Raw genomic sequence first — 20,773 nt, forward strand, 5'->3', positions numbered from 1 at the left:
TGGGCCTCTGACGAGGAACAAGAGCTGCAGCACCACTAACGTCGCCAGGAGCAGCACTTGCTACTTTCTCCTCGGCCACATGCCACTCCCTGGGACAGAGGGAATGGGCAAAGGGATTCCGAACACCAGTGCCTCAGGTTTCCATGGCAAGTCACTTACGACATCTGCAGCTGCATAGAGAAAAACCTCCTTTGCTGTGGACCCAGTGGGCATGCTTTGCCTGTGGACATCATGGTGCCACTCACTGGAGGGCCACCATAGTTTTCTGCCTCTCCCTGGAGTTCTGCACTCTTTTTTCTTGCAAGGAGAGAAAACAGAGGGTCATGAGTGTGAGAAATGGGTTGTGCAGAGAGGATGAAAAGACAACATTTGTGGAGAGTCACCATGAGGGATGGGTATGAGATGGTAAAAAGTTGAGCATGAGTGCATGTTGCCTGCTCAGATGGAAGTGTGAGGAGATGCCTTGAGAGACAGGAACGGGTGGAGCTGGAGGGTGTGTTGATTGGAGCAATTCTGTGCAGGAGAATGCTGGAGATGTCTGAAAGTGGGATGCCACATATCTTTCCTGCCTTTATTAGGTCATTGAATCTCTTCGGCCACTGTCTCTGGGTTTGAGGAACTATGCTCCTGCTGCTGACTTCCTCAGCCACTTCCATCCATGCTTGCTTGGTATGAGAGGCTGTCCTCTTCTTGCCAACTGCAAGAATCAGCACTTCACTGCACTCCCTCAGATCCCACACCAGGACTCCCAGGGATGAGCCCAAGGCCTGGAGGGCAGTCTTCCCAGTTCCATCCTCCATTTCTGCAGTTGCTGAAGCTACAGGAAGTAATGTACAATTCAGCCACACTGCCCCTTGCTGGGGTCCTTTTAACTAGAGATCCTCCCTTTGGCAGAGTGCGAGTTATCATCATCCCCACCCTCTGTGATTGGCCTGGAAACAGCATGCTAATGCAGTGGCTGAGTTAAAGGGAAACAGCAAATCCCACCAAGCTTCCTTTGACAGCATCTTCCAAACCCATAGCCTCTACCACCAGAAGGACAAGGGCAGCAAACACATAGGAACACCACCACCTGGAAGTTCCCCTCCAAGTCACACACCAATTTGACTTGGAACTATAATAGCCATTCATTCAACGTCACTGGGTCAAAATTTTGGAACTGCCTCCCTAACAGCACTGTGGGTATACCTACACCACATCCACTGCAGGCAATGGTTCAAGAAGGCAGCTCACTATCACATTCTCAGGAGCAATTAGGGGTGGGCAATAAATGCTAGCCTAACCAGTGATGCTTACCTCTCAGGAAAGAATAATTTACAAAACAAAAACTACCTGCTATGTGCGGTCTATTTCAGTAAAATTCTGCACTTTGTTACCCAATTGGGTTAATCTTGACACTTTATAAAGCAAACCTTATTTAAAATCACACCTGCAATATTTTTCTAAATAATCAATGAATGGAAATGTTCAAGTTTTTTTTTGTTAAATGCCACCCCTCCTTTTTTTAATTCTCCTGAACAGATTAATCCTTAATTCTTAGAGACTCCAGACAATCCTTGGGGGGTGGGGTTGAGTAACCCCTAGTGCCTGGCTTTAATGGATCCCAGTAGCTGTCATAATGGTTAGGTGGGGTGGAGCTGTTGTGACCCCATCACGTCGTATCACGGTGCAACACATCAGCAGACTTTGTGCCTCCAGCCTTAACAAGCTGGGGGCGAGACGCGACTTGGCAAAGTGTGTACTGGACAAATAAAAAAACTGATGGAGTCCCTGAACCCTCTTATGGTGACAGATGACGAGGTGCAAAGTGTGCTAGGACTGCACGCTTTGTATTGAAAGCTGCCCCTGTCTGACGTCGTGAGAGAGCCCAGCATCTCTGCAGGATATGCATGGAGAATGGCGGACGCAGAGTCCATGAACTCCCCGGCTGCCTCTCCCTTTCTGGGGCTCCACATCGCCTCGCCTCCCAATTTCAGGTAAAGCGGAGACACCACCAGGGAAAGCTGGTAGCCTGGTACGATCTGCTGTCCTTGCTATCCGGCGATATTTGATCGCCAATTTAAAGAGTGACGAGCTATGCAGGGAGGAGGAAAGGGAAATGTTACAAGCATTTTTAATAAGGGAATGAGATGCTGGAACAGCCTGGGGTTCCTTAGACCAGACACAGGTCCTGGCCACCTCGGTTCCTGACTGGCACAGGAATAACACTGGCACTTGGGTTTCGTTTGACTTAATTGCACATTATGTTGTTAATTGTTTTGTGTGTGTGTGTGTGTGTGTGTGGAGGGGCTTTTAATAAAATATTGCAAATCGTTGCTGAAAGTGCGGGAGATTATTTCAGGGCGTGGACAGCTCCCAGTCAGAATGATCCAGGAAGCAAAGCCAGGGGAGCTTTTGTTATAAATGTTGATGTTTTTTTAAAAAAAAGAAACATCTTCGGAAATTGCAACTTTGAAAAAAACGAAATTCAAGCATTATTTTATTCAGTTGTCATTCTCATGGTCGCTTCTTAAGGTGAACTGAAATTGTGACGATCAGGTTGTTTCTTGGGCTGATGAGCCAGCTACATATATATATATTATATTTGTGTGTCTCTATATGTTAAACGTGTGTTAAAACATGTCTAAATATTGGGGAGTGGAATGCTTAACTCTGAAAAGGGCAGCGTGTTATTGTGAATTACAGCCTTGAAATGGTTATTAGGCTGTTTGGTTCTGGGGACTGGGAAAATTATAGATTCAGGTCCCATTCCGAGGGGGAGCTTGAACAAGAAATCTAGGTTAAGGCTGTGCTATCTTCCGGACGAGACGTTAAACTCGGGCTCCATCTGCTCTCTCAAGTGGACATAAACGATCCTGTGGCATATTTGAGGAAAAGGTGAGTTCGAATCGTATCACAGCTGATATTTAGGGCCCAGCCAACATTTAAAAAAAAACCTGGTCGTTAGCACATTGCTGTTTGTGGGATCTTGCTGTGTCTAAATTGGCTGCCGTGTTTCCTAAATTGTAGCAGTGACTGCATCTAATTGACTGTCAAGTGCTTTGAGGCGTCTTGAGGCCATGAAAGGAGTTATATAAAATGCAAATCTATTTTTATTAAATCAGCTGCTGTACAGCGTCTGAATTCTGCTCTCAATATTTGGGATTTTCCAAGTGTTCTTTTGGTGCTATTACATCTCTTCAGGATTCAGGCCCTTTAAGTTCATGGGGGCATAAATCAGTCAAATTTCTTTATTAATTGGGACTAAGGGATTTTTCCAAGATGAAAGGTTACGGGAAGAAGACGGGAGAATGGGATTGAGAAACTTATCAGCCATGATTGAATGGCGGAGCAGACTCGATGGGCCTAATGGCCTAATTTCTGCTCCTATGTCTTATGGTCTTATGATTCATAAATGATTGGGATGGATTCCATTATTCTGTCCATTTGCAATTGGGACCACTAGTTGACTGGTTTAGGACTTTTTCTTTTTCTCCAGAAATGAGAAAACTGAAGGGCGAGGAGGCCTTTAGAACTATGATGGGGTTCAGTAAGGTAGATATGACGAACATATTTCTACTTGTCGTGAAGTCCAAAACTGGAGGCCATGGATATAAGGAAGTTACTTATGATTCCAAAAAGAAATTCGGGGGAATTTCTTTGCCCCAAGTGGTGAGAATGTGAAACTCATGACTAGGTTGAGTAGTTGAAGTGAATAGGGTAGACATATTTAGGAGGAAGCACGTGAGGGAGAAAGGAATAGAGGGATAGATGAATGGGGTTACATGAAGTAGGTTGGAAGACGTTAATGTGAAGCATAAATAACAGAACTGGTGTGCTGAATTGCCTGTTTCTATCCTATAAAGTTCTGTCTAATTCCATGTAAAATTGCATTTTTATTTATTACACGGATTGTGTGATGTTTTTTCTTCCAGCTTTACAAACCTCATCTCTCTGTGCCCCTCCAATTCTGGCCTCTTGTGCATCCCTGGTTTTAATTGCACCCCCCTTGGTGGCCATGCCTTCAACTGCCCAGGTCCTGAGCCCTGGAATTCCCTCTCTAAACCTCTCTACCTCTGTGTCTCTCCTCCTTGTAAGGTGCTTTTAAAACTTGTCTCTTTGATCAAACTTTTGGTCACGTGTCCTGGTATCTCCTCCTGTGGCTTGGTGTCAAGTTTTGTGTGAAGGGATTTCTGTTGATGTTTTGGGAATTTCATTTTGTGACTCCTGTAATTTTCTGTGAAACCGCAAATCAGTGTTTGGGATCATCAATGACAAAAAGGCTGTTGTTCTGAGGGCTAAGAGTCTACCTGGTTGGTGTGGAAAGCTGTCACATGAGGTAATGAGGTAAGGGTGGCAGATTTCCTTCCCTGTGGTCTATATGACTCCAACCCCAAACAAATATGGCTAACTCTTACCTGCCATCTGAAGTGGCCTATTATGTCACTCAGTTGTAACAAAAGCCTTACTTACACCCTCTCAGGGTCAAATAGGGATAAGCAAGCAATTCCTACACTGCCAGAGTTTTTAAAAGTTCAGTAAATTACGAGATGCATTTATATAGTTCCTTTAACAAATTAAAATGTCCCAAGGTACTCCTCAGAAGGATTACAAAACAAAATCTGACGCAGCCACTTAAGGAGATTTTAGGGCAGTTGACCAAAAGCTTGGTCAAAGGTATAGGTTTTAAGGAGCGTCTTAAAGGAGGAAAGAGAGATGGGGAGGTTCGGGGAGGGAATTCCAGAACTTAGGGCCTTGGCAGCTGAAGACGTAGCTGCCAATGGTGGAACGATGGAACTTGGGGATGCACAAGTGGCCAGTAGTCACTTTTTGATAGGATGGTAACACTTGGCCAATTCTAAACACTAATAGCCCCCTCGCTTGCTCACTCCTTCAATTATCTGTCCAGTTCTTCTATAGATCTTTCCACACTTAAAAATTCATTTTGGCCAGTTTCTGAAGCATCAAATGACACTGAGTAACTCCTTCATCCAACGACTAAAGCCTGAGAAGTCAGGCCTCGGGTCTCCAGGTTGTTATCTGGATGAGGCTGCCATTGCCTCTACAGGCAGCGCCTCTGGCTGGAGAAGCAGAAGTTTGACTCCCACCAGACCGCCTTTCTGGCAGCGGCCCTCGGCTAAGTCCCAGGGAGGAGTAGCTGGGAGAGGCTTCTGGGAGTGTTGCGCAGTTGGGAGGAATGCCACACCTCTGTATCAATTTAAAAAAGAATTGCGGAACAAACCCTTTCACTGACTAGGCTACATCCAAACTGTAAAACAGAGTATGCCCCAGGGCAGCTCACCTTGGCACAGGGGTCCTTAAAACAGGGAATAGGGCCCTCATTGGCATATGGAAAGAAGCTAATGCCTGTTTTAGGCGGCCACCCCAGATGCCTAAAAAGTAGGCTGATAAAACTTCTCAGCAGACTCACTTCTGGCATCCTTGGGGTGCAGGACATTGGTCCCAATATTGGGCCCTGTTGCACCCATTTACGCCAGTGAAATGGCAGCAACGAGGGCCAATTTCTACGCCAGTCTCCGTACCCAGGCTGTTCGTGACACAGTTTCACCAGTCTCTGTGCAAAGTAGCTAAATATAAACTGTTTCTCCACCTTCCTTTTCTTATGTTTGGACTAGTGCCCCTAACCCTGTTCTTAGAGTTTATAGCAATTTCCAGGCGTATTTAACAGGATTCAGTTTCTCCCCTCCCTGCAATGATCTTGAATACAGGAATATTATCGGCACCCACCACCCCCACCCATCAAGCCTTCTGTCCAAGGTAAACAGTTTTGACATTTTTACCCTCTCCTCGTAGCTTTGATGCTTTAAGCTGGGGATCACTTTGGGTGCTGTAATCATTGCCCTGGCTGTAACAGGCAACCAGAATTGTAACCAGTATTCCAGGCGTGACTGTGGCAGCACTTTGTATAGATTCATTGTGACTATATGAGATTGATAAACAAGTTAGAATTTATAAGATACCTTTCAGAACTGCGATTACAACTGATGCCAGTTGTTTGTACCTTTTTGTTTGAGTTGGGATTTATACACTTCAAATAAAAATATGCATTTAATTTTCATAAGTGATAGGAGTAGTGACTTTTGCCTGTAGGTGATATCGAAATGGAAGTATTGATGTTTGAAATTGCGGATTTACAAATGTATGGCTAACCATTTGAAGAGCCACTGAACTTAAAAAGCAGAATTAAAACTCTGATGCCTCCACTACACAATGCATGATAGGTCAATCGAGCCAAGTTTTATTTTGATATCTTAGATCAAGTTGTTCTTAGTGGTTCAGTGAAATGAATTCTCTTACTCAGATTTGACAATTTGTAGAAGATTCTCAAATCCACAATGGATTGTGGCAGGTTGTATCCACTAAAATAGCTAGGTGTCAGCAATGGTTCAGTAGGTATCACTCTCCCTTCTGAGTCAGAGGATAATGGGCTCAAGTCCCCCTTTGGAGCCTTGAGCATATAACCCAGGTTAGCAAACCCAGTGCAGTGCCTAGGAAGTGCTGCCCTGTCAGAGGCGAGGTGAGATGTTACACTGAGGCCCTGTGTCTGTTGTTGACCATCAAATACTTTGCCACTGTGTATAATCTTTAGTCCATAGACCTATACTAAACATTTAGAGTGTAATACACCAGCTTTCCAATTACTAAATTTCCAATAACTATTTAGGTGTTTAATTGGATCTCCGTCAGTATTGGCGCAGTGGGTAGCAATCTCGCACAAAATCCAGGCTGACACTCCAGTGCAGTCCAAGCCTTTTGAACTCTCTACAGGTCAGTTTGCAGATATCGTCTGGAGGAAGTCGGGCTGGGCCAGTGCTCCTTCTCCTCTTGGCTCCACATTAAAGTAACTTTAAAAAAAATCTCCCCTGCTTCTTTCTTCAAAGGTCTCCAGCAGTCCTTTTAAGCATCTAAAATATTTGCTAGGTCATACAGGAACATCTACAAGATGAACTGCAGAACCTTGCCAAGCCTCCTTTGACCAGCTCCTTCTAAACCTACAATCTACCACCTAGAAGGACAAGGGCAGCAGAGGCATAGGAACATCACTGCCTGCAAGTTCCACTTCAAGCCACATGCCATCCTGACTTGGAACCATATCACTATTCCTTTACTGTCACTGGGTCAAAATTATGGAGCTCCCTCCCCAATGGTACAGCGGATGTACCTACACCACATGGACTGCAGCAATTCAAGAAGGTGGCTCACCACCACCTTTTCAAGGGAAATTAGGGATAGGCAATAAATGCTGGTCTTGCCAGTGCCACCCTTTACCTAGGAACAAATAATCCTTACAAATCCTTACATAGATATTGATAGATTACTAAATATTAAAGATATCAAGGGATTATGGAGATAGTGCGGGAAAATGGCATTGAGGTCGAAGATAGCCATGATCTAGTTGAATGACAGAGCAGGCTAGAGGGCCGAATGGCTGCCTCCTGCCCCTATTTCCTATGTCCCTATATCTGGGGATTGAGAGAGATCTTAAAAGCCCTAATTTAAAATTGGGGGGCAGAGGGATAGAATGAGGCTTCGGCCAGTTTACCTCGGACCACATTTAAATGTGGCAGTGAATATGTTGACTGCTCCTGTCCCACAAGAGAATGCTAGGAAAAGTAAATTGAATTTTCTCGGGTTTCACCTGGCATTGATCTCTACTCCCATCAGGCTTCATGGCAGCTCTAGTGCGCTGTGCGATTCTTTGTTAAAATTTTGCCAGGGTCTGTATTACCTCGTTGCATACTGACATTTTAATATTAATGATATGCCTGTGTTTCCTTTGACCTGAAATGGTGGTGTTAAAACAGTTGTGTGTGTGCCCCCCTTTGGGAACACACCCATACCATTCCCACCATTGGAACCACATGCCTGCCCCCCTGCCAATTTAACCACATGCCCACATTATTCCCACCATTTTAGCTCCATTCCAGCTTGGGCAAGAGGTTAACATCAGGTTAACAACTTTGCAGAACATTGGAGCTGCTAACTCTGGTGCCAGATCAACATTTGTCACTTCTCTGGGGTGGGACAGGGGGGGTATTTTAACCAATTTAATTAACATTTTCCCAGAGCTGTAGAAATGATCCATCCACAGAGGCAATGAGGGAGAGAAATTATTGTCAGCTGTTAACTCTTAGTATTCGTTCCTGGGATGTGGACATCTCTGGCAAGGCGAGCATTTATTGCCCACCCCTAATTGCCCTTGATTCACCTGTGATAAGCTCCTAGCTCCACTATTTCAACCAAGGCGTTAACTTGTTTTATTTCGTAAATGGTTTAATGCCTCTGTTAAAACATTAGCGTGAGGGGATAAGTGATTAGTTGCTGGCACAACAAAATGACTGACTGGAAATTCTACCCCAAGAAGAGGGTAGAAGCAGCAGAGAATGTGAAGTAGCAGAGCTTGCTGGCAGAGATACTAATTGCATTAAGAAACAAAGACCATTGTTATTGTTTAGATCCTTTGGAGACAGATTGAGCTGGTACTGCCTGTTCAGCACAGAGGCCTAAAGTGAAACTGGTTAAAGGGACAGGCCTTTGAAGAAAGGGAACCCAGAGGGAGGGAAAGCGTCACAGCAACTTACCCCAAGGGGCAGGACTAAATTGTCATGGAAATTTAGATTTCTTTGGGCACCTCCAGTTAAATTACAGGAGGTGCCCAAAGAAATCTAAATTTCCATGAAAACGACAGGTGGAGAGGGGGCAAACACCTGCCTTCAACAAGAAGCTATCTCTATTCATTAAGCGACCAGTCTATTGTTGCGCTGAAAGCAATTCTCTTCAAAGAGACAGCCTTCAACCATGTCTATCTGCTGTCAATTTATATCAGTACTGTGTTTTCAATGGGGTAAATAATTATAGAGCATAGAGGAGACCATTCAGCCCATTGTACCTGTGCCAACTCTTTGAAAGAACCATCCAATTGTTCCCACTCGCTTACTGTCCTTTTTCAACAGCCCTACATATATTTTTCCATTTAGTCTTTGTCTCATTCCCATTTGTGGGCACTTACTGTCAGTCACAGTTATGACTCTTTCCCACTACCTCATCTGCAAATGGCACCCGGTTTGGCCTGCACTTACACTACAATCACTGTGTCAGTGTGCTTCACTTCAAAGCAACGGTTACAAGGGTAATTCTGCAGCTCAACAGCTGCAAAAGAAAGAGCTTGCATTTATATAGCACCTTTCACCATCTCGGAACATCCCAAAGTGCTTTACAGCCAATCAAATAATTTTGTAGTGTAGCCTTTGCTGTAATGCAGGAAACGTGCAGTTAGCTGTGCACAGCAAGCTCCCACAAAGTTATGAGTTAAGGACCCAATGTGGTTTTTTTTTTTGTGGTGTTGGTTGAGGGATAAATTTTGGCCCAGGAGATCACCTTCATAATAGTCCTGTGGGATCTTTTACATCCACCTCAGAGGACTGATGGAGCATCAGTTTCATGACTGATCTAGAAGATAGCACCTCTAATAGTGCATCACTCCCTCCGTACTGTGCTGGAATGTCACTCATAGAAATTGTGCTCAAGTTTCTTGAACCCACAACCTTTGGAGCTAGAGTGTGACCAATTGAGCCAGAGCAACACCCACAGTGCCTAACTACCCCATTTGGTACCAAAACACAAAATGCTGGAAAAACTCAGCAGGTCTGAAAGCATCTATGGCGAGAGAAACAAAGTTAACATTTCGAGTCCATATAACCCTTCTTCAGAGCTCTGGAGAAGGGTCATACGGACTTGGAACGTTGGCCAGGATTTTCTGGTCCATTGGCGGGCAGGACCCACCGTGGGCGAGGCGGTGCCCCAGCCAGAAGTCTGTTGACTTGTGGGGGGACCGGAAGATCCCAGTGGCGGGTGGGTGTGGAAAATCCTGCCCATTGGGTGTGGAAAATCCCGCCCGTTAACTTTGTTTCTCTCCCCACAGATGCTGTCAGATCTGCTGAGTTTTTCCAGCATTTTCTGTTTTTGTTTCAAATTTCCAGCATCCGCAGTATTTTGCTTTTAGCCCATTTGGGAGGCTTGTGAATGAGTGAAACTACAGTTTATCAACTTTTAATTCATGTTACAGTTCCTTTCCTTTTTTTGGAACGCACTAGTGTTAGTGGTGAGTCTTGAATACAAAGTGTTAGCGTTAGCACAGCACTGGGCTAAAAGGGTTAAATAGTGAGTTCAGGCTGAATAGACTCGGCATGCATTCCCTCAAGTTTAGAAGATTAAGGGGTGATGTGATTAAGGTGTTTAAGTTCATTAAAGGATTTGATGGGGTAGATAGAGAGAAACTATTTCCTAAACTGGTGAGTCCAGAACAAGGGGGCATAATCTTAAAGTTAGAATTGAACCTTTCTTAAGTGATGTCAGGAAGCGTTCTTCTTCATACAGGGAATTTTCAACTCTCTCCCACAAAAAAGCTGTTGAGGGTGTGCGGTCAATTGAAAATTTTGAAGCTGAGATTGGTAGATTTTTGTTAGGCACACGGAGATTCAGGGATTTGGAACCAAGGTTGGTAGGTGGAGTGAAGATACAGATCAGCCATGATCTAATTCTAGTTCAGTGGTATATCAGGTTCGAGGAGCTGAATGACCCATTTCAGCTCCTATGTTGTGGTGCAGTGAGTGTTCGTGACTTTTCACTCACGGCCTTCATCCAAATCCCATTCACCCAAGCAGCTCTTTTATTGTGAAATGAGTAAATACAGATTATTTTTGTTTCTTTTTTTGTCAAAATTAGTATGCCGCTGAAATTTTAGGCTATCTTAGAGGGTTTCAAGTATTCCTTATCAGCTCCAAAGGTGCACAGAGGATCACAACAAAATTCCATAGGCTTTTGCATCCAAGTTCCCCCCAGTACTCTTCCAGTGGGTGAATTCTGAATTGGTGAAATTATACCAACAGTGTAAATGTTATTGCTGTTGATACTCTTGCACATTTAACCAGATACCCTTCCCTGCTGCTGCAATTGAAGTGTTTACCTTTATATTTCAAGTAGTGAGGGGCTAGTGGAATGAGACCCCAAAACGGTGTGGAGTTCAGCCACGCTGGGAGTGACTGGAACGTAAGTGCAGTATTGAAATTTTCATTTATATATTTTACTTTACATTGAGCTTAATTTTAATTTGCTTGAATTTAGCTATTGAACACAACGAGTTGTTTAAAATTATTGTTTTGTTAGAGGTGTCAGCCTTGGCTCTGTGAATACAACTCTTGCCTTTGAGTCAGGAGGCTGTGGGTTCAGGTCCCATTCCAGTCACTTGAGCACATAATCTAGACTGACACAGACATTAAAACCCTGGAGAGTATACAGTGTAGATTCATCAGGATGTTGTCAGGGATAAGAATCCATTGTTATGAGTAGAAACGTGACATGATGTAACTACTTCCACCAGAACTGACCAGGCTAAGAGGAGATCTAGTAGAGATTTTTTTTTTTAAAATATGAAGAGTTTTAAAATAATAACTAGGGAAGAATACTTCCTCTGGTTGGGATGGCAGTGACAAGGGGTCTTTAAATTTATATTGTTACAACCAAGAGATTGAGGAGAGAGGACAGGAGAAATTTCTTTATAAAGTAGATTGTTGGAGCGCAGGGTGTTTTGCCACAGGGAATGGTCGATGTTTTAAAGAAAAGAATGGGCAATAATTTGAAGACGAGGAAGATACCAGGCTTTGGGCAGAAAGCAGATTAGGTTTGGGTTACTCCAGCAAAGAACTGTCACAGGCTTGATGGACAGGGTGGCCTCCTATTGTGCTGCAAATTTGTGTTTATTTTGAATGGATTAACAGCTTCAATAAAATAATGGAGAGAAGCAGCACCCACACATGGTGCAAGAGCAATCAGCTTTTGTGCAATAACATTGTCAATTGTCTATCCTTAAGATTTTTCTTGCATTAAATACAAGATGTGATATGCAATGTGTGAATGTTGCTATGAAGTTTGGCAAAGGCACAATGTTAATGTTGTTTTACCAGAGGATGGTTTTAAGCAGCATTGGGATTAAGTTGCTGTGGAATTAACGATAACAGAATGGATTGGCTACAATTCAGCTGGTAATTGAATATTCCTGGTGGGGCCACTATGGGAGGAGAATCAGTTCATGTATGCATCTGCTGTGAGCCTGACCTTCCGCTCTGGGAGGTAGGTTTATATTTTGTGGGGCAATGCAGGCTAAAAGGTCTGACAGATGGGCGCAATCTCAATCTAGTTCTCAGTGGAGATGTTCAACAGTATGGACATATTGCTTATTACGCACTCATTGGCACCGAATAAACAAACGTGTGAATGCAAGGCTCAATAAAATCTTACAACACAGGAGGAGGCCCCTCAGCCCATCCAGGCTGTGCTGGCTCTTTGAGAGAGCGAGTAAATTGCTCCCACTGCCCTTGCTCTTTCCCCATGGCTCCGCAAGTGACTATTTTTCAAATTTATACTCAAAATCAACAACTTCTGTTTATATAATGACTTTAGCATAGTAAAATGGCCCAAGATATTTCCTACAAACAATTTATCAGACATAATTTGAAATTGAACTGTGTAAAGAGATATGAGGACAAGTGACCAAATCTTTGAGCAAATAATTAGTTTTTAAGAGGCACCTTAAAGGAGGAGAGTGAGGTAAAGAGGTTTAGGGATAGAATTCTGGAGTTTAGGGACTAGACAGCTGTAGGCATGGCCACCAATGGTGAGGTGATGGAAATTAGGCTTATGCAAGAGGCCAGAATAAATTGAAAGATTACTTGAAATAAAACAGGATATTGTTATGGAAATCGATTGTACAGTAATCATCTTGAAGTGACGTTGGTGAGGGAGGGGGCATAAGCAGGGATGGGGGGTTGGTTAAGCAGGTGCTGTGGGAGAAGGAACAGACACTATTTCTTACCAGGCTCACTTGGGCACATGTACTGCCTAATTGAGTTCTGCTAGGTTACTTCACCACCGTTCTAGAGCTATAGGGCCAAGCTGGCTGATGGCATGGCTTCCAATTCCCAAATACTGCTATAGTGAGCAACAAGGGGTTAGGTGAGCATGGGTGTAAAACAGTGACAGATTGCCTCCACCTTGGTTATTGCCAGACCAAGTATTGGTTTGCGGTGTCACAGAAAAAAGTGTTCAAATGCTTCATTATCACTTATCCTTCAACTTAGTCAAATGTTTGCATGCAGGCTCCAGTGGGCTAAATGGAAAATGGCTCATAATTTACCTACGCAAAAATTCAAATACAATTCAGTGGTCATGAGGCACTTTGGGATGTCCTGTCAAAGGTATTGTATAGACTCAAATTTCCTGTCTTGTGAATCACCTGACCTTCATTAAGATGGTGTAAAGGTTATACACACATTTATTTTGTGCCTGCTATTCATTAATCCACTGAGGTGATTTGGCTGGAATTCACTGGAGTGGGACATCTCGTGGTGTGCCATTTGTAAACCTTCTTCCCATCGGCACTCAAATATTTTTCGCTGTGTGAACTGGTGCCAGTGTGGTGAGGGCTGTAAGGCATCTGGGGCCTTAGTGGACAATGGAACCAACAGTCTATTTCCTTACTCAAAGAGATTTAAGGATTGAGAGAGAAAGAGAGGAATTTGCGTGAATTGGTGTCAAATCAGACCCAGAAAGAGAAACAGAAAGACGGAAAGAAAAATCGCTTTCAGACCAGGAAAGAGAGCAAACAGATAGAAAGGGAAAGTAAGAAAAAATGTAAAATTTTAAATTTCACATTTTTCTCTAGAACAAATGTCTACCTGAAGGAAAGAAATGTAACTTTAAATTGTTGCCTTTCAGGGACAAGAGGTTATTGCCATTACATTAATAGTTATCACAACATAAAAGGTTACTTATGCTCTTGCTTACCAGTCCTGACTTTAGATGTTTATTAACATGCGGATCTAACCAGTTCTTAAAGTCGGGGAGACTGCATGAGTTCCTCAGGGTATTGCCTGAGGCCCAAACATCTTCAGCTGCTTCATCACTGACCGTTCCTCTGTTTATAAGGTCAGAAGTGGGGATGTTTGCTGATTACTGCACAGTTTTTAGTACCATTCCTAACTCCTGAGCTGCTGAAGCAGTCTGTGTTCTATGCAGCAAGATTTGAAAAACATTCCAGCTTAGGCTGCTAAGTGGTAGATAACATTCATGCCACACAAGTGCCAGGCAATGACCCTCTCCAACAGGAGAGAACCTAACTATCTCACCTTGTCATTCGACAGCATTACCATCGCTGAATCCCACACCATCATCATCCTAGAGTTTACCATTGACCAGAAATGTAACTGCCATATAAATATTGTGGCAATGAGAGCAGGTCAGAGGCTGGGAATTCTGCAGTGAGTAACTCACCTCCTGACTCCCCAAAGCCTGTCCACCATCCAGAAGGCACAAGTCAGGAGTGTGATGGAATAATCTCCACTTGCCTGGATGAGTGCAGCGTCCACAACACTCAAGAAGCTTGACACCATCCAGGACAAAGCAGCCTGCTCAATTGGCACCCCATCCACAAACATTCACTTCCCCCACTGCCGACAAACAGTAGCAGCAGTGTGTACCGTCTAAAAGATGGACTGCAGCAACTCACCAAGGCTCCTTAGACAGCACCTTCCAAACCCACGACCACTACCATCTAGAGGGACAAGGGCAGCAGATGCATGGGAACACCACCTCCAAGTTCCCTTCCAAGCTGCACACTATCCTGACTTGGAACTTTATTGTTGTTCCTTCACTGCCACTGGGTCAAAATCCTGGAACTCCCTTTCTAACAGCACTATAGGTGTAACTAAACCACATCGACTGCAGGGGTTTAAGAAGGTGGCTCACCACCCCCTTCTAAAGAGCAACAAATGCTGACCTGTTAGGGATGCTTACATCCCATGAAAGAATATTTTTTAAAAACCAGCGTGCATTGTTAACATGCCCTTCCTTTACCAACAATAGTCAGGCCGATATTATCAGTAAAGCTTGCTACTGTGTCCCCGTGTAGGGGAATATCATAAAGCATTTAACAATGAGATGTAAAAGGACCTTGCACACAGATAAGAGATGTTAATGGGGAAGAACCAATTGATTAAAAGTGAGCAAAGAACCAAAAAAGTGATCTGAAACTTTTTTTTTACGTAGGAACATAAGAGGTGAGGGAAGTGGGAAGATGGAATGATTTGGGGAGAGAAGAGTTTCAAAGATTAGGCCTCCCACAATCTACCATTCATAAATTTGAGGACATCCCATGTTTTGGATAGTCAAAATACCCATGTCCTAACTCGAATCAAGTCCCATTCACCATCGCTGTTGAGCCACACGGGCTCCTGGTTAAACAATGCTTCAATCTGATAATTCTAGTCCTTGTTTTCACACCCCTCCTTAGTCTTGACTCTCCTCCCTATAATCTCCTACAGCTCTGAGATTTCTGCACTCCTCTAATTCTGGTCCCTTAAGCATTGAGGAGGGAAGGTGTTGGATGGCGTCAGAACAGGTTGGGACTGGGAGTAATAGGGTTGGGGTCCAGCAGATGTGGCAGGGTAGTGGGGGAGGATCTGGAAGATGGGGGAGGGAATTAGAAGTGGTGATTTGAGGGTGTCGTGGCGGGGAGATCAAGAGTGGGTGTGGGAGTCTGCAGACTGGGTCAGTGGCTGGGACTGAGGGGGTGGTGGTGGTGGTGGGGGGTGGGGAGGAGGTGGTTGGGTGTGGGCCCAGTGATCTGGAGGTGGGTGAAGACAGGTCACAGTTTAGCGTAAGGTTTTTTGTTGTTAGTGGCTGATGTGATTTGAATGTTTTGGGGTTGTGGAGGTTGGCGGTGGGTAGATGCTGGTGGGTGGGAAGATGAGGAACTCCAGCTCCACATCTAGTCACATGTATTTGAAATATTGCTTTGTTTATTTGGGAACTGCAGTGGTCCAAGTTTAGGCACATGTGGCCCATCCTGAACCCAAACGCCTTCTACTGCCTCAGTGCTGTGGAAGCCTCAAACAGCTGTCAGCCCATCTTTTGCATATGCTTATTTTAAGTAGGGTGCACATTGTTTTGCCTACACTAAATAATGGGCAGCACACTCCTGGTGTCTGGAAGAAGCAGGGGCCTTAAATATAAGATGGTTACTAATGAAACCAATGGGGAATTCGGGAGGAACTTCATTACCCAGCGAGTGGTTAGAATTTGGAATAAGGGGCAAATAGTGTAGATGCATTTAAGAGGATGCTAAATATCCACACGTGAGAAAGGAAAATAGATGAAATACTGGATAGGTTGAGATGAAGTAAGGTTGGAGGAGGCTCGTGTGGAGCATAAACTCTGGCATGGACCAGATGGGCTGAATGTCCTGTTTCTGTGCTGTAAATTCTATTTAATACTTTATCATGAGTGCCCCTTAAGCCCTCATTTGGTGTCGCAAGAGCGCACATGGACCTGAACTTGGCTGTGGGTGAAACTTGGAACAAAGGTTTCTGAGATTCACTCACAAATTGGGAAGGTCAGATCCTCTGACAATCACATCACACCATCTCTCACTGTGCTAGCTATATCGTGCCCATCTCCATCTCACCATAACACAAACTGACTGTCAACTGTAGAGCTCCCATCAGAGAGAATTAATACAGGTTTATTGGGAGTGAGGTCCATCTCCGAGGGTAGCGTAAGAAGGGTAATAGTCAACCATCAGTCCGTTGCTATTTTGCATTGAAAACTGGGCGCATACCTGATTTTACCCTCTGTTAAAGTCAATGGGATAATAAAATTGGGTGGGGTGTAAAACAGGCAGCACAACACAATGCTGACAGATTCCCACCTGATTGATTCAATAAAATGTCCCTAAAGTATCTCAGTCTTTTAGCTGGACGCTGCTCAGAAAAAATGGAAGAACTTGGATTTATTTTGCGCCTTTCACAACCTCAGGATGGCCCGAGGCACTTTACAGCCAATCAGATTATTTTTTGAAGTCCAATCATTGTTGTAATATGGCATGAGTTAAATAGTATTATAGTTTGAGCACAGCAAGATTCCACAAACGGCAATGTGATGATGATCAGATCATCGTTTCTTTTTGTTGGTGCATGTTAACTGAGTGTTGAGAATTCTGAGTGATTTAGACGCTGTATGATCGAACATCAGACAAAGTTTCTGATCATCTGTTCTGGGGACTGAGCATCTTGTTCAAGGTTAAAGATAAAAGCACTGGGGAGAACTTTTGTTAATCGGTAAAGCAGTTGACATGAAGATGGATTACGCTTGTCACATGTGATGTTTTCACACAAAGAGCTGTAGAAATCTGGCACTATCTTCCCCTCGAAAGGCCATGGATGTTGTTGGACAGTTGGAGTTTTCATGATTGAGGTTTGTTGCGTAAGGGTATCGCAGAACATGGACCTGGACTGGGTGAGTGCAATTGAGATACAGGTCATTCATGACCTGATGGAATGCCATTGCAGGCATGAGGGGCTGAAGGTCGTCCTTTGGTGCCTCTGAATCTGGGATATAGAAAATCTTTGTTCAGGTCTGTGGGTGTCTTTCATTTGTGGACAGATCCTATATTCATAAACTCTCCCACTGAATGTTAGGAGCTTTGCAGTCTTCCTCATAGCTTGAATTTTAATGTTTCCAACCCTGTGGGCGATGACTTGGATTGAAATGTTCAAGATTTAAACTCCCCATTTGAAACTAAGAAAACTTCTTTCAGAAGTTATATGCAAACAGGCATTTTTAATAATTGCCAGCAATTACATTGTGCATCCCATTGATTCTCAATGTCTGCGTATGCAAACATAGTTCTTGTGAGTTAATGCAACGTATACGCTGAGGTCTAGAGTATAAGAGCAGGGATATTATGCTAGAACTGCATAAAACACTAGTCAGGCCCCAGCTAGAGTAACACGTATAGTTCTGGTCACCGCATTCCAGGAAGGATGTGATCAAGGAGACACAGGAGATTTATGAGGATGTTGTCTGGAATGGGGAATGTTAGCTATGAGGAAAGATTGGATAGGCTGGGATTGTTCCCTTTGGGAAAAGGTGAGAGATTTAATTGAGGTGTATAAAATAATGAAGAGTCACTCTGTTTCCCTTAACAAAGAGATCAATAACCTGGGCTCATAGCTTTAAAGTAATCGGTGGAAGGATTGGAGAGGAGTTGAGAGAGTTTTTCACCTAGGGACTGCAATTCGATGCCTGAAAGCACAGTAGAGGCAGAAACCCTCATCACTTTAAAAAAAACACTTGGATATGTACTTCAGGTGCCGTAACCTAAAAGGCTACGGGCTGAAGTGTGGGATTAGGTTGGATAGCTCTTTGGCCTGCATGGCCATGATGGACTGAATGGCCTCCTGTGTGCTGTAGACCTTTCTATGCTTCTATGGGATAGATTCTATGGCTTTGAGCGGGGTAAGGGAGACGGAATGGGATGCGTGTGGTCCACTGGCGCTCTCTCCTGTGCCATTTCAGCATGTTGAATCAAGTGTTGAATGGCCAATTAGCGGCTGGCTGGTGGTAATGCCGGCCAGTTAGCGTTGTGAAGGGGGCACCATGCCCAACCAGGCATCTAGGCAAGAGCGGGAGAGTGATTAGGCCGTGAACCAGAAGCCTATTCCAGCCACCGATTTAAAGGCCAGCTTCTTTATCTCTCTCTCTCTGTGTCTCTCCTTAATTGTAAACTGAACAAATCAAGTCTACTAGCAGCCAGATGCTGCCACCTTCAGCAGCAGACTCTGCTGTTATATGCAGCCATGGGCCTGTTTGCAAACCCTTTCACCCACCCTTGTGCTGCCACCTCGTACCTGGCGTAACTCACTCCCAAAGCTTTCCCCGTGTGAGTTGCAAAAAATGGAGTGGGCAATGAAAAATTGCATTTGATTGGTTCTTTATCAAGGTTGTTAATTGTTTTTTTTTCATGGGGCAGGCGGACTTCACATTTCAGCACCCAGTCGCCTTCTATGTTATTGGAGACTGGCGGGCTGATGTCATGTCACATTTTACGTAGGCACAGAGTGGGTCATGGGATGGGTTGGGATAGTGATGTTTTGCAGACAGTGCTCTTATTAAGCAGGCTGTTTCTCCCAGAGCACAGTTTGCACAATGATTCCTAGGCAAAATCTTGCAGCTGTTCCCTCCCCCTTTGGTCTATCTTGGATAGAGGTTTCCAAAGGAACATGGTTTAAACTAATACATAAGTCAAATACTGCGGATGCTGGAAATCTGAAATAAAAACAGAGAATTCTGGAAATGCTCAGCAGGTCAGACAGCATCTGTGGAGAGTTAAACAGGTAACGTTTCAGATTGATAACTTTTCACAGTTCCGATGAAAGTTTATAGTCGGAATGGGTTTTAAGCAAATGTTGAAGGAGGAGGGTGAGAAATAGAAGCAAAGGAAAAGCCTGTAATAGGGTGGAATTGAGGAGAGATTAAATGACAAAAGAGTTGGTGGCGCAAGGCCAAAGAGAGTGATAATGCGACAAGCGAAGAAACAAATGATGTGTCTAAAGGAGGCGTGAGTGACAGAATCACGATCAGCTGCTGTCTGAAAGCAAAAAGAAGCGAAAAACATGAGTTAAAATCAAAGCTGCAAAGAAAAGCGGAACAAAAAATGGGGGAAGAGGTTATAGACCTGAAATTGTTGAACTCAATTTTGAAAACACACATTGTTCACTTGAGCTGCGGTATCTATGTAGGCAGGAATAGTGGGAATTGCAAGTTAATGTGTGACGATTCACTAGCTTCTTTGTGTAGTTAGTTAAATATTATATATTCCACCTTTCTTGACCTCGGGATGTCCCAAAGTGCTTTACAGCCAATGATGTGCTTTGGAAGTGCAGTCACTGTTGCGATGTAGGAAGTATGATATGCAACAAAGTGATAATGACCAGATAATGTGTTATTGCGATGTTGATTGAGGGATAAATGTTGGCCCAGGACATTCAGGAGATCTCTTCAGCTCTTCTATGTAATAGTACCACAGGATCTGTTATTTCAATCTGAAAAACTGCAGTTTAACGTCCCAACAGAACGACAGCACCTCTGATCATGCAGCACTCTGTTAGTGCTGCACTGGGATGATAGCCTATATTCTATGCTCAACTATCTGGAGTGGGACTTGAACCCACAATCTTCTGACTCGGAGGTGAAAATGCACCCTACTGCTGAATATTTTATCCTTTCATGGGACATGGTTGGCTTGCTGGCTATCCCTAATTGCCCTTGAGAAGGTGGTGGTGAGCTGCCTTCTTGAACTGCTGCAGTCCATGTGGTGTAGCTACACCCACAGTGCTGTTAGGGAGGCAGTTCCAGGATTTTGATCCAGTGACAGTGAAGGGCCAGCAATGTAGTTCCAAGTCAGGATGGTGTGTGGCTTAGAGGGGAACTTGCACATGGTGGTGTTCCCATGCATTTGCTGCCCATGTCATTTTAGGTGATAAAGATCGCGGGTTTGGAAGGTGCTGTCAAAGGAGTCTTGGTGAGATGCTGCAGTGCATCGTGTAGATGGTACACACTGCTGCCACTGTGCATTGATGGTGGAGGGAGTGGATATTGGAGGTGGTGGATGGGGTGCCAGTCAAGTGGGCTGCTTTGTCTTGGATGGTGTCAAGCTTCTTGAGTGTTGTTGGAGCTGCACTCATCCAGGCAAGTGGAGAATATTCTACCACACTCCTGACTTGTGTATTGTAGATGGTGGACAAGCTTTAGGGAGTCAGGTAGTGAGTTACTCACCATAGAATTCCTAGCTTCTGACCTGCTCTTGTAGCCACAGTATTTAGATGGCTGGTCCAGTTCAATCTCTGGTCAATAGTAACCCCCAGGACATTGATAGTGG

The 20,773-nt window shown here is 44.1% G+C and overlaps 1 protein-coding gene across 2 annotated transcripts in view; it reads left to right on the forward strand.

The window, feature by feature from the left end:
* The first annotated feature begins 1,688 nt into the window (after positions 1 to 1,688).
* mapk8ip1b (mitogen-activated protein kinase 8 interacting protein 1b) overlaps positions 1,689 to 20,773 on the forward strand; it is a 184,428-nt gene continuing 165,343 nt past the window's right edge. Inside the window, exon 1 of one of the 2 annotated variants that reach the window (XM_078549407.1) lies at positions 1,689 to 1,976. In XM_078549407.1, coding sequence (XP_078405533.1) covers positions 1,897 to 1,976 — 80 coding nt within the window. In that variant the 5' untranslated portion in view covers positions 1,689 to 1,896. The remainder of the gene's footprint in view (positions 1,977 to 20,773) is intronic. The other variant, XM_078549408.1, reaches the window with a different exon arrangement.

This window comes from Cetorhinus maximus, chromosome 9, assembly GCF_964194155.1.
Source record: "Cetorhinus maximus chromosome 9, sCetMax3.hap1.1, whole genome shotgun sequence".
Classification (NCBI taxonomy): domain Eukaryota; kingdom Metazoa; phylum Chordata; class Chondrichthyes; order Lamniformes; family Cetorhinidae; genus Cetorhinus; species Cetorhinus maximus.